The 14,167-nt window shown below is 38.4% G+C and overlaps 2 protein-coding genes across 6 annotated transcripts in view; one reads left to right on the plus strand and one right to left on the minus strand.

The window, feature by feature from the left end:
- The window catches only part of DSC1 (desmocollin 1), a 353,895-nt gene that overhangs the window by 232,015 nt on the left and 107,713 nt on the right, over positions 1 to 14,167 (minus strand). For all 5 annotated transcript variants that reach the window (XM_053206521.1, XM_027068700.2, XM_053206524.1 and 2 more), the window contains one exon: positions 5,405 to 5,455. In XM_053206521.1, the coding sequence (XP_053062496.1) occupies positions 5,405 to 5,455 (51 nt within the window). The remainder of the gene's footprint in view (positions 1 to 5,404; positions 5,456 to 14,167) is intronic.
- Positions 1 to 14,167, plus strand: part of DSG4 (desmoglein 4) — a 46,644-nt gene that overhangs the window by 806 nt on the left and 31,671 nt on the right. Inside the window, exon 2 of the mRNA XM_027068697.2 lies at positions 13,714 to 13,749. Within this exon, the coding sequence (XP_026924498.1) occupies positions 13,714 to 13,749 (36 nt within the window). The remainder of the gene's footprint in view (positions 1 to 13,713; positions 13,750 to 14,167) is intronic.

Consider the following 14,167-nt stretch of genomic DNA (forward strand, 5'->3'; position numbering starts at 1 on the left):
AAGAAAACCAAGCCATCAAGATGAACCCTATCTGGGATTATTAAAGCATTCCTACAGTCCAGGAAGGAACTATTTAGATGATATATTTATTTAAAATAAACATGGAATTTTGGTTATTATACTACTTTCCTCCTTTGGTGCTCAAAGCATAAAGTGCTTTCCAGATACGTATCACCTATAGCAAGTGTCCTACCCTTGAAAAAGGTAAGGGAGCTTCTAATTCTGGATTCCTAGAGGAACAGAGATCAGGTCGGTCAATTCACCAAACTATGCCAATTCAATTAGAAAAAAATCTATTTTTAAAAATCAATTAAGGGGTGCCTGGAGAGCTCAGTCAGTTAAGAATCCAACTTTTGATCTCGGCTCATGTCATGATCTCATGGTTCATGGGATGGAGCCCCGCTTGGGATTCTCTCTCTCCCTCTCTCTCTCTGAACCTCCTCCTGCACACTCGCTTGCTCTCTCTTTTTATTTCTTTCTTTCTCTCTCTTTCTGAAAATAAACATTTAAAGAAAATTAGATTACATTAGACATAAGTCTATTGAATGTCAAATGACAGAACAATTCAGTCAAAAGAGTTAAAAAAATAAAGGGAATGATAAGAGGAGGGAATTATTAGGAAAATTGGACATTTTTTTCAAAGCAAACAAAGGCAAATACCCTATTTTTGGCTGCCTCTCAGTCTCCTAGGAATGTCCACAGTGATGCTAGGACATGACCTTGGAAAATGATTTCCACCATATTCTCCAGCAAGTGGCTCTATATAGGATTTATCTTGAACATCAGTTCTAAAAGGCAGAGGGCAGCCAATGCTAGGGAGATAAGGGAACACATTGCTGTCCACTTGCCCTGGCAGGTGCCATTCTTCTGGAATTTACAATTCCCTGAGCTTCCAAAGTGGTGCAGCAGCCTAACACTGCCAAAGGTCACACAGCCCAAACTTGGAAGGAAACAGCGGTAGAACATTCCGTTCTCTGAGCTTGGGAGACAGATTATTAAATAAGACCGTTTTTGAAAAATATTTGTCAACTGAAAAACTCCAAATAGAAGTGTGATGCCCTGTAATAATGATCATTATTTATTTGCATTACAAAAGGAAAGAATCTGATTCAATTTTTAATAGAAATTAAGAATCATCAGTATAGACCTATTGTTATATTTCTATGGGTTATCTCCATGCCTTTCAACTCAGACAAATCTTTTGTTTTTGTAAGGAAAACTCATTGCATGTATCAAGATTTTAAAGGGTACTTCTGAGCATTAAATTTTGCCTCCTATTCTCCGCATAGGCATGTTTTATGACCATTTAATTTTATTGAGTTCATTTTTCTTCTCCTTGATCTTAAAAGGGTATTATATTTCAGATTCTCAGCATCTCTCTTAGGTAGTATTGATTTATTATCCTTACTAATTTTCAGGTTTTTGATACTTAATTTCCCCCTACTCCCCACTGATACTAAAGTATTTGTGTTTTGCATTTCTTAGTAATTGTGATAGACTTAAAGTATTTTCTATTTCTAATAGATCTTTTAACATATCACTTAATAACTTTTGCAATTAGGAAGTAGAAACTTCTAGAATGTTTCAAGATTAGAACAAGTTAAGGAAAGTCAATATAATATTATGGATGTTGTGGAAAATAGGCACACCTAGTTGTCTTTTGTTTCTTGAACTCTGCCCTTTTTTCATTAACTAAATCAAAGGCTATCTGGGCATCATTGCAGGTCACACTAATGAGGGTGTGGCAGCTTCTCAGAGATGGGTACTTTATGTCATCTATATCTCATCCACAAGGTACTTTAAACAAGATTTTGACTGGCATGATCTATAAATGGTACCCAAAACTCAAGCTACAATAGGGCGTCCCATTTTATCATGTAAGCCCTTTGGCATCGTCTTCCTAAGGATGTTCATCATGTTCTCCTGTAAAATGGATTGAGGTAGTCAGGTACAGTCAACACTGAACTGAGACTCAGAAGCCTCAGGGTTGAGTCACAGCTTCCCCTCAAAGGGGCTGTGTAACTTTGGCCAAAGCACCCAACCTTTCAGGGCCTCATCGTGCCCCATGTCAGGAAACACTGTTAGACATGATGTCACTAAGCTCCTGCCAATGCAGAAACTCTGAGATTCTTTAGTTACCTCTACTGAAGAGTTATGTAGCAGAAGTTTGCATCTGGCTCACAAATAGTATTTTCATAACTTTAGTCGAAGAATCTACAGATTTGGGTCATGCTGGGGATTGTATAGGTTTTACTAAGAAAGAATCACTTAAGGCAGTAAGTGAGCTGTAAGAGACCTGTATTCTATCCAGTAGATGATATCATAAAAAACAGCTATGTAGTTTCTATCAGATAAGAATTTTTGGGTACATATGGTGATCATATGCTACCTATGAGATGTAAACACTTCAACTAAGTATTCTTGCTCTTGGAAAATAAAGCAGGTAGGTAGCTAAGCATATAAATATTACCTCACTGTAAGTTGAAAACGGACACCAAAATTTAAAAACATATTTAGAACTAACCTAGCCACTTATCAATTTAGTTCTCACATAAAACAATGTGATTCTGCCATATAGAACAGTCATTTGTTTTCTATTTTATTGTCAGACAAATCTCTACGTGTATAGACTTATGGGAACACCACCACTAACAACAACCACAACAAAAACACATTATCTGATTTTGGTTTTCATTTGTGCTAAATAGAATATCCTAAGTAGCATTAAGTGACTGGTTTTAATACTGCTTGTTACAAAAACCTTGACGTCCCAATTTGGCCAATGCTGTATCCTATCCATGCTTCTTTTACATTGTCTATTACATTCTAGTATCTTTTTTCACTTACCTGCTTTCCTCCCTCTTTCAACATGTAACACTAAAGGTTCCATGGAAGCAAATCTCACCTCTATTATTTTTGTTGTTGTCAATATAACTGACTAGAGAATTATAATATATACTTTAATCCCAGTAGGCAAATCTTTATTTTTGCCTTCAGATTCCTACAAACTTCACATTGGGCTACAAAAAAATGTTATATCCCAGGAGATATCTAGTATTATTACCATAACATGACCTGTGATTTTAATAGAGTCTTCTCAATAATATCTACCCTGTAGATATTATGTAGATGTAGTTGTAGGATAAAAATCCTGCCCTGAAAATATTTCATGGTTCTTGAGACTCAATGATGTTTTCCCTTTTACAAAGATATTTTTCTTTTTTAGAGAACTTCTCAATCCTGAGTAGTAGCTGCCTCCTTTTTAGTCCCCAAGTATCCAGGCAGGAGTTCCTTACAAAGTAATGAAACTGCTGTTTGAGTTGCAGGGATACTTCCTTCCCTTTCCCAAGTGGGAGCGCAGCTGGAATATTGGAATATTTCACACACAGAGAACACCTCTGATGAAAGGGTTTCTGGAAGGAGTGACCTGAGTGAAACCTTCAGATATGACCTGCATGAGAAATATTTGCCTTTCCTTTCTACCTGGAAAATTACACAGCTTATAAACTAAAATGCCACTACTTGATATACCTTCAATTATAAACAAAAGTGGTATAATTAGGCTTGAACTTGGCATCTCTGACATATCCCTATGAGGATACCAATTGCTTTACTCAATTATTTTTATAAGTATTATTCAGGAGAGTACTGCTTATTAATAAGTTAGTCTGAGGTGTGCAAATGACTTCAAAAACTGACTTCAAAAAGGTAAGTCACAAAAATGAAAAACATCCTGGTTCAGTAGCTACTACTTTAAATACACTCAGCATGGAAAAGAATGGTATGTAGTCTAATATTGCAGTTAGTACACATAATGACTTAGATTCCAATATCTTGTATAAAATCACCGTATTTTCTGTAGGAGAAAGTACTGACAAACAGGCCCAGAAAAACTTTAGTAATTTGCCAAAAGTTAGATGGCCACTGGATATTGTATATATAACCTATTATTCTCCCTAGAATGGGTACATCATAACAGGTTGGAATGTGTCTCCCACAGAAAAAAGAAAACAGTACCTGTCACATAATATGTATCAATGAAAAATTTTAAATGAATGAATGGATTTTGTTTCTAATGCATCTTTCTAACCAAGTCACTTCTCCATATTTCCCACTTGCCAGCTAATACCCAACTTTAATGTGGTTTAGTGAGCTATGAAGCCAGCCTGATGGTTTAAAATGGAGACAACCAAGGAGTTGGATCTCAGGGATTTGGTCTGGAACTGCATGCTCGTTTCACCCCCTTACACTACAAAACATTTTACACTTAACAAAGTCATTTCACACGCATAACAAAAGTCCTAAAGGATAAACAGAAGTAACCTCATTTTACAAATGAACTTTAGGACATAAATGATTCATAAATGTGCCATAAGTGGTACAGTTGTAATTTGAACCGAATATTACACGTCCAAAACTTTATCCACTCTTCCTGATTTGACTCCTTCTCTCAACTGGGCCAATGCTGTATCCCGCCCATGCTTCTTTTACAGGGTCTGTAACATTCCAGTATCTTTTTATATCTGCTTTCCTCTTTCTTTGAACGTGAGAGCCCTTTCTGGGCAGATACTCTATCTTAGTTTTCATTCTGGGAGAGTAAGTAGCACGGGTGCATATGTTTTAGCTTCTGAGGCACATTTATATTGCCAGAAAAAGGCCTATTCGGGTGACTTCAGTTAATTCAATTTATTGTAAGGACGTCCAAAGAAAAAAGGAAGATGGGAAACCTTCTCATCAACTAGGCCAGAGAGAGCATAGCACACCCAGGATACCAAACATCTCTCTGGGTTATTTCTGCTCCCTCAACTGCAGGTGCTTCTAACTCCCTTTTTCATGTACTCCACCATCATGGTAACTAGTCCAACAGTCTCCATTTTCTGTGATGCCTTTTAGCCAGGCCCTCAGACCAAACCACACCTTAGAATGGTGCGTGACCTACATAGGCTCCAAAATGGCGACTTTTATAGGCAAGGAATTTCTGCAATTATCCAGGAGCCCACAACTATTCTGCACAGTTTAATTGAGGTTCACACAGGCTACTGTGTGCAACTTAGGAAGACAATGTCATTTCATGTTTCTTCCAAAACACCCATTCCCAGGTATGGAAAGTGAGGAGCCTCCTGACAGGGCTCATGATTTCATAGGGCCTGAGAATAAAACCTGCAGAGTTCCTGCAAGAACACCTGTCCTTAAAGGGACAGGATTTGGAGAGCGTGGCAATTGGGACTCTCATCAGTAGAGCCAGCTGAGTAGGAAGCAGAAATACCAGATGTGTACCACCTCCAACAGGCACGATATAAGTTCTCCTAGATAAGAACCCGGGATCTAACGTTGCAACCTCCCGAAATTAAAAAACAAAAAAATGTCGGGGACAGGAAGAGGATGAAAAGGAGCTTCTACTCACAGATTCGCAGGGCAACCATGGATCATTGCTATCCTTCAGTTGAGCTGGGTTCTGTAAAGAGGACAAGAGCAAATAAACTCCAAACACTCCTTTTATCCCTTTAAACTGAGGACTAATCAGGCTGATGTGGCTAATTTCAAGTCTTTAAAAATGAGTGACTAGTACTTTTATATGACAGGGTGTGCTGTGAACATACCCTCTAAAGCACAGAAGAAAACTCTTTCACTTTTCTTCCTCTTTATGAACACACTGTGCATTTCCTGTGCCTATCACTTTCACACTTTTTGTTCATTTTAGATCAGAAACTGAAACAGAGAGAGGCTAGGAGATTTATCCAAGGTCACATAGCTGGTAAACAAAGTCAAGACACGTCCTCAGTTCTTCTGCCTCCAATGTGTCTAAACCACATTGCTTTTTATGAAGCTAACCTATAATTTAGTGCTACATATCCATTTTGAGACAGAAACTATTTGACTTAGAAATATACACAGATTTGGGGTGCCGGGGTGGCTCAGTCAGTTGAGTGTCTGACTCTTGATTTTGGCTCAGGTCATGATCTCACGGCTCATGAGTTCAAGCCCTGTGTCGGGCTCTGCACTGACAGCATGGAGCCTGCTTGGGATTTTCTCTCTCCTCTTTCTGCCTCTCTCTCTCTCTCTCTCTCTCTCTCTCTTTCAAAAACAAATAAATAAATAATTGAAAAAAGAAATATACACAGATTTCAGAGACTTGATATCAGTCTAAGTGCTACTATAACAATAATCTTCATTTGGGGTACACATATCCCTGAGATAACATGATCATGCTTCTCATGTATCCCTGAGATACATGATCATACTTATACAGAGGTATAAGTGCACAGATAGTTTTAAATGAATCAGTCACTACATACTCAGCTTCCACATATATATTCTTTCCTTAAGTCAACATAATGAACATGTACCTGAACCTGAAGTATCAAGCTGACCTCTCCCAAATCTCCCTTTAAAAAAAGTCACACCTCTCACACATGGCAAACATTGCTAGGTTGCACTGCAATGGATTGTAAAAGTATCCGGGGCACTGAGCCAAGCGATAATTCAAAATATCCATATCAGAACTGAGAAAGAATTGACTCTAAAACTCATAGTGTCCTCTTACAAGTCATATGATCTTCAATTATTTATTTTCAACAATATTAAAAGAGGACCCAATAGGGTTGCCAGTGTATAGGTCATTATAAATCATTTTTAACGATAGATGAAACGTTATTAAACATTCTCAAAAATTCAAAATACTGTAAAAACGTTACTCTCCGTGGCAATGTTAATGTTCAAAATTGTCTGCTATTGCAAGATCACTTATAAGAACGCACTAAATCCAAAGATTTATTTTGGAAATATAAAGAAAGAAGATGAAAGTAAAATTTTGTTCTCTTAAATTTTACACATATATTCTATTTCTTCAAAGATTTTAAAATATTTTTAAACACTAAAGCCTCTGGCAGATTCATGATTAGCAATAAATTCCAGATCATCACTCAGCAAAAGTAAAATATCTATTGTGTCCTCCTTTTAGATCAGAACAAGACTTTCACTTACAACATATATCTCCGTGTAACTTTCCATACCTGCACAATTTGAAGCACAAAAGGCTCCATAATGATCGATCTTACATTTTTCATCTAGTCTGTATATGTGGTAGAACTAATTTTATGAACACAAAACATTAAATAAGAGACAGTGATAAATTACAAATATTATTTTGTCCTCCTTTTTTTTTTTGAAAATGTTCATTTTTTTTAATGTTTATTTGTTTTTGAAGGAAAGAGACAGAGTGTGAGTGGGGGAGGGGCAGAGAGAGAGGGAGACACAGAATCCGAAACAGGCTTCAGGCTCTGAGCTGTCAGCACAGAGCCAACACAGGGTTCGAACCCACAAACTGCAAGATCATGACCTGAGCCGAAGTCGGACGCTTAACTGACTGAGCCACCCAGGTGCCCCTGTCTTCCTTTTTTAAATCACCCAAGGATTTGCAAAGTAAACACAGATTACAAACAAAACCAACTTCTAGGTTTCAAACAAAGCTTATTATTTCATTTTTCTTAAATAGATAGACCTGTGGCAAAAATCAAGTGTAATAAGACCTTAATGATACCACAGATCCAGCATATGGCCCTGTCTGTAGGAGGCAGTCCCCTCTAGCTGTTTTATCCTCATGCCAATGTATTTGCAAGGAGTAGAGTTGAAGTCACTGCTCCCCAACTGGTTTTCTAATCTATCATCTGTCCATTTGTACAAAAACACAATTTAGTCACATTGACACTCAAAGTCCTATGGTGCCTTGGTGGCTCAGTCGGTTAAGCGTTCAACTTCGGCTGAGGGTATGATCTCATGGTTTGTGAGTTCCAGTCCCGTGTGGGGCTCTGTGCTGCACTAACAGCACAGAGCCTGCTTCAGATTCTCTGTCTCACTCTCCCTTTGCCCCTCCCCCGCTCACACACACACACTCTCTCTCTCTCTTTCTCCCAAAAGTAAATAAGTAAACATTAAAAAAAAAGTCCTATGGTGCAAATGCCTGATAAATGATTTTAGTCATTCTCTCGGGTGCTGCTAATCAAATAGTTATTTTCTCATGGAAATTTATCATACTTATAATTAGATCAGTGTTTTACAGATCAGGTAAAAAGTTGAAAAGAAATCTCACAAAATTACTATTTAAGGCATGGGAAAGTCTAAGAAATCACTTAAAATTAGGGAGAGAAAATTCTCCATAAGATAAGGAACAAGCCCTGTAAGTCCCAGAAGTGTGTCTGAGTGCACGTGGAAGGCAGCCCACCCATTCAGAGGCTGCTCCAAGTTCAGTGCTTAACCAAGAGCAGGGATAGTGAGTGACCACATGCATATCATGAACCAAAAGAAAAGATATCAAAAGCCACCATGAAATAATTTCTCTCAAAGAACTGTGTGGATTATCTCATACACCTGTATATCTGCATATATTTTTCCCTTTACATCTTCTACATTTTCAGTAATGCGACCCTCGATTTTTGCAAGGCTTAAGATCTTTATCAATTTTATAGTGATGGTCTATTCATTTCTACAACAAATACTTACTGCATGCCTAGTCACTGGGCATTCTGATAGGAGAGGGTAGGAACATGATCCCCAAAATCCCAACTTTCTTGGAACATGTAGAGTAGTGGACAGGTACAGATAACAGAGAAGTAAATGGTTAACTTTTCAAAATAACATTAGACACTGAAAAAGTGCTGGGAAGACTCTTACGGAGGAACATGTAACAATGATGGATTTGACAACCATTGACAAAGGGTGGCCATGGATGCTGACTGAGCTTGGGGATGGGGGACTCGGGTATATCTCACTAAGAGACAGGGCCAGTGTTTTGAAAATCAGAAGGTTGATGGGATGCCTGGGTGGCTCAGTCGGTTGAGCGTTGGACTTTGGCTCAGGTCATGATTTCACAGCTCGTGGGTTCAAGCCCCGTGTTGGCTTCTGTGCTGACAGCTCAGAGCCTGGAGCCTACTTCAGATTCTGTGTCTCCCCCTCTCTCTGCCCTTCTCCCACTCATGCTCTCTCAAAAATAAACATTAAAAATTTTTATTAAGAAAGAAAGAAAGAAAGAAAGAAAGAAAGAAAGAAAGAAAGAAAGAAAATCAGAAGTTTGAGCTTTCCCAGCAGTGATTCAGTAACCTGAGACAAGGGAGCACTTGAGTCCTAGAACAGAGAGCATCAGGGACAGAGATAAAGGACAGAGCTGGGAGAAGGGCAGGGCCAAATCAGAGCCTCTTTGCTATGAAGGCAGTCTAAATTCCATTCTAATGGCCATGGGAAGTTGCCTTGCAAGTTTGAAGCAAGGGAGTGACTCAATCCAATTTGTGGTATTTTTAAATTTTTTTTTTAATTTTCAATTTTGAGAGAGGGGGGCGGGCACAGAGAGAAGGAGAGACAGACCATCAGTGCAGAGCCCCATGCGGGGCTCGAACCTGAGCTGAAATCAAGAGTCAGACACTTAACCAACTGTACCACTCAGGCACCCCAATCCAAATTGTGTTTTATAAAGATTGCCTTGGCTATCATGTCGTATTTTATTTGCCTCTTGCAAAAAAGTCTGTGATATGGCCCCTAAGCTATTTTACCTTATATACATAATATCAGATTTAAATAAGGTTTGTATTTGGTAACTTTTGCAAACTGTAGTACCAATCTTAAGAGAATTGGGGATAACTAGTTAGGAAAGAGCCTTAACGAGAATAAATTTGGTACTCCTAAGGAACATATCTAAAAGCTATACGTTATACTCCACAATAAACATGTTTGTATAATAGTTTTCAGTGGAGATGCACTTAATCAGTTAACAATAAATAAGCTTCTATGCAAGCAAGAAAGCTTTTCCAACTTTTCTTTAAACGCAAGTGCAATGACATGATTGTCTATGTAGAAAATCAAAAAGAATTGACAAGACAATTCCTGGAACTAATAAGCAATTACAACAAGGTTGCAGGATAGGAGGTTAATATACAAAAGTCAAATGCTTTTTAATATACCAGCAATGAACAAGTGGAATTTGAAATTTAAAACACAATACCATTTAAATTAATACCCCCCCAAATTAAACTGTTAGGTATCAATCTAACAAAATATATACAAGGTATACATGAGAAATTCTAGAAAAATTAAATAGAGAGCTATGCCATGTTTTTTTTTTATTTTTTTTAACGTTTTATTTATTTTGGAGACAGAGAGAGACAGAGCATGAACGGGGGAGAGGCAGAGAGAGGGGGAGACACAGAATGGAAGCAGGCTCCAGGCTCTGAGCCATCAGCCCAGAGCCCGACGCGGGCTCGAACTCACGGACCGCGAGATCGTGACCTGAGCTGAAGTCGGACGCTCAACCGACTGAGCCACCCAGGCGCCCCTTAGAGCTATTCCATGTTTGAGAGAGAGAGAAGAGAAGTGGAGGGAAGGGAGAAAATAGAGACAGGTGGGAAGCTGAAGATGAGGAACAAAAATCTCTTAACATGAGATGAGGGCTCACGTGCCTGGCTCACCAACCTTCCGGCATCCACCGAGGCAGTGCTTCCAGTTAACCTCCCGCTGGAGGACAGTGCTTGACAATCACGTATCAGAGTTTAAAGTACAGCACTATCCGTTCTCTGTTTTCCAAACATCTCAATGACCTGAATGGAAGCTACCTACTAAAGTGATATATAAGGCAACCTTCGAAATATATGATGCCTTTATGTATTCATTGATGTGGAACTCTACCACAATAATCACTGGATGAAAAAAACAAATTACCAAATGGTGTATTATAATATAATTCTCCTTTGGTCAAAAAAAAATATTACAACTTATGTGAGTATGTGTTTTTGGAAGAAAAAAAAAAAAAGCCTGAAAGGAATTCTCCAAATATTAGCAGTGGCAATCTCCAAGTAGTGGGATTTAGTGGGATTTTTACATGTCCTTACCCTCTTTCCAGAATCATCTAATTTTCTAACACCAAAAAACCTGACTCTCAAGGAACATTATTTAGTATGAAATAAAACATCCTTCACACCCAAATAAAACCATCTTCTATTAAATACTGAACTTCTTTTCTATGTCTAGGTATTTTGCTGATATCTAGTAAAAGTACACGTGAGGAAGAAAGTGAATTAAGAAGAAACACGATGCCCTACTGCCAAATTTCTAATATGCATTTTTTCCCTTCCTGGGTTCAGGGGCCATTCCAAATCCCCACCACACACCCATTCCCTCTTATACCCCCCCCCCCCCACACACATACCTGCAGATCTGCTCTGCACCCTGCCTACCTGTCCTAGTCTCTCTCCAGTCTCTCCCTGTTTCACTCTGTTCCCTGACTCACCGGAGTTCACAATAGTACCTTATCATCACCCTGAATCTCCAGTCAGCCTTGGTAACAATCCCCAACCAGAGGACAGCCCTAACATTCCTTCTCTTCCCCGTTCCTAGGCTGTCAAGTTCTACTAAAAAAAAAAAAAATGCTCAAAACAGATGGCCTGCACATCATATTCTTGCTTTCTCATCTCAATTGTTCTTCAAACTCTTCATCAACTATGGACTAATAGTTGCTTGCCTCTGTTTCTAACCTTCTGTTCTCAAGTGTTCCCTAACATTTATGGCATGAGTTGGCTTCCTGTCACTTTCCCTCACCCTTCCCCATTCTTCTCACTCCAACCCCACAAAATTGTGGAACAGATATGTGCATAATTGTCCTCTAATTACACCTCAAAATGATTTCTCTCTTCATTGAATTCTTCTGATCTTTTGTATCAAAGGAAGAAACAATCTACCTCATTACCAAGTCTTTTATTCACAGTTTTGATCCAGCCATTCCTATTCTCTTTTAATCACAATTGTAACTGTTCCTTGATTTCTTTCCTCTCCCTTTCTCCTTTTTCCTCCTATCACTTTTTCTCCATACCCCCGTTCTCCTCTGCCTTTAGATCGTATATTTGGTCATGAATTCCCAACATTAAAAAAATATGCCTTGAGGTGGCTCAGTCAGTTAAGCATCCAACTCTTGATTTCAGCTCAGGTCATGATCTCTTGGTTCATGGGATCGAGCCTGCATTGGGCTCTGCGCTAACAGCTGACAGCACGGATTCTGTTTAGGATTCTCTCTCTCCTTCTCTCTCTGCCTCTCCTCCTCTCTCTCCCTCTCTCTCAATCTCTCTCTCTCTCTCTCTCCCTCTCTCTCTCTCAATATAAATAAACTTAAAAAATATATCTTGATCTAATTAACCCCTCAAACTACATCTTACCTCCCACATTTCCTTCATCTCCTAACTGAAAGTGTAACCTACAATTACTATTTCCACTTTCTCAATAACTCATTCCCTGACTCCCATGATTTGGCATATGTCACCAGCAAAAGTTAGCAATGACCCATGACCTTCTCAGTTCCCATTCTCCTTCACCTTGCTATGCACATTAACCATCAAATATTCCCTCTTTGTCTAACCTCTTATCATTCCACTCCAGAGATTCTGTTTCCTCTCTTCTTACTTCTCCACCTCGTTATCCAATCTCTCCTTTCTGAACTCAGCTTCCTCATCAACCCACCGCAACCACCACAATCACCACGACTTTGTAGCATTCTGACACAGAGAATCCGCTCTGCACCCACAGCCTGGTCCCCTGATGCTCTATTCCCTTGGGCTCTTGGAGCCCTCTACTTTTAGACTTCTTCCTTTTGTACCCTGCACAGATATGAGCACTTCCCATAAAATTCTGTTCCTTGCCTACTTCACTTACCTTACACCATTTCATGTAATAGCCTCATTTCCTTTAACTTCAAATAACACTCGTGTTTGGATAAATTCTACTTCTTTAGCTTTTCTATCTCAAATTTTAGAATCACATTAAAAATTTACAAAAATAAAACGAACATCAGACACCCTCTCACTGCAGTGACATTCTCCTGCTGAATTTTCTGTTTCTATGACTAGCACTCCAATTGTCCGTGAAAGCCAAGCTTACACCATCTGACCTTTCCCCTCCTGGCATCCCATGGTCCATAAGCCCTACCAGTTCTTTGGGAATGTTTCTATCTTCTCTCCTTTCCAGTGCCACTTCAACACTGATGTTGGTGTTCTAAGTATGCCTTACCTCAGCAATTGCTAATTCCTACATGTCTTGACTTCAAGTGCTTTTCCTTTACATTCCACCCTTTGTATCGATGCTGTATATTACACTACTTTTGTCACTCTTACTCTCTTATCCAATGAAGTTCAAACTCCTTAATCTGCTACATAAAGCACTTCATGATATGTCTCCAAACTGAGATTCCAAACCTTGTTTCCCATGTCTCTTTACTACTTCTTTCCAGCTAATAATATTATTTATCATTTCTGGAACATCCAAAGTGTCCTGTGTTTATGTTTTACTCTGGCTGAAATTTTCCTTTTTATCAATTCTTCTTATCAAAGCAGCTTCATCCTTGAGAGCCCTTTCAGTCCCTAGTCTCCTACAAGTCCTTACCAAATTCACTTTGATCACTTGAGTTGTCTGCTATACCCATCCATCAAGCCCATCGGTGCCTCCATTAAAGCATATATCCTAACCTGTCTTGCTGTAATTATGTGTTTTTTCTTCCCTAAAAGTGTAAAAGCCTTTGGAGGGCAAAGAGCCTGTATTATTCATTTTGTATTACCCATGCTTATTCTATATTATTAACAAAATGTGGATTTAAGAAATGAATTAACAAAAGAAGACTGTCAATGGTTTTATGACAGTTTCCCTTAAATTATGCACTTTTTGCTAATGTTGTACCTTCTATAACAGGTGGTGCTAGAAGTAAACAGCGAATTTATTGTTGAGGTAATGTATATTAAAACTGTTTTCTCAATTTAAATTGAAAGAAAAGTGGAATTTTGTAATGCATCGTATATCAAAAATCAGAATACTGAAATCATAATCACTTAGTAAAAGGTAAGAGAAAGAACTTCTGCCAAGCTAAAATAGCAATGGCAAACCCATACTTCTAAATATCCATGTTTTCAGGCATAGTTTGTAACAACTCAATGTCATAGTAACTCCTACTTTCCAAACTGTATTAGTAGTTTATCCATACATTTCTCAACTTAAAGAAGCACAGTAATACATTAGAATAAGAAGAAGATTTTTAGACAGTTACACCATTAAGAAAGACAACCAATGGTCAATTTCCTCCTTTCAGCGAGGGAAAGATATAAAAATTATATATATATATATATATACACACACACACACACACAAC

The sequence above is a fragment of the Acinonyx jubatus genome, chromosome D3 (assembly GCF_027475565.1).
Source record: "Acinonyx jubatus isolate Ajub_Pintada_27869175 chromosome D3, VMU_Ajub_asm_v1.0, whole genome shotgun sequence".
Taxonomy (NCBI): domain Eukaryota; kingdom Metazoa; phylum Chordata; class Mammalia; order Carnivora; family Felidae; genus Acinonyx; species Acinonyx jubatus.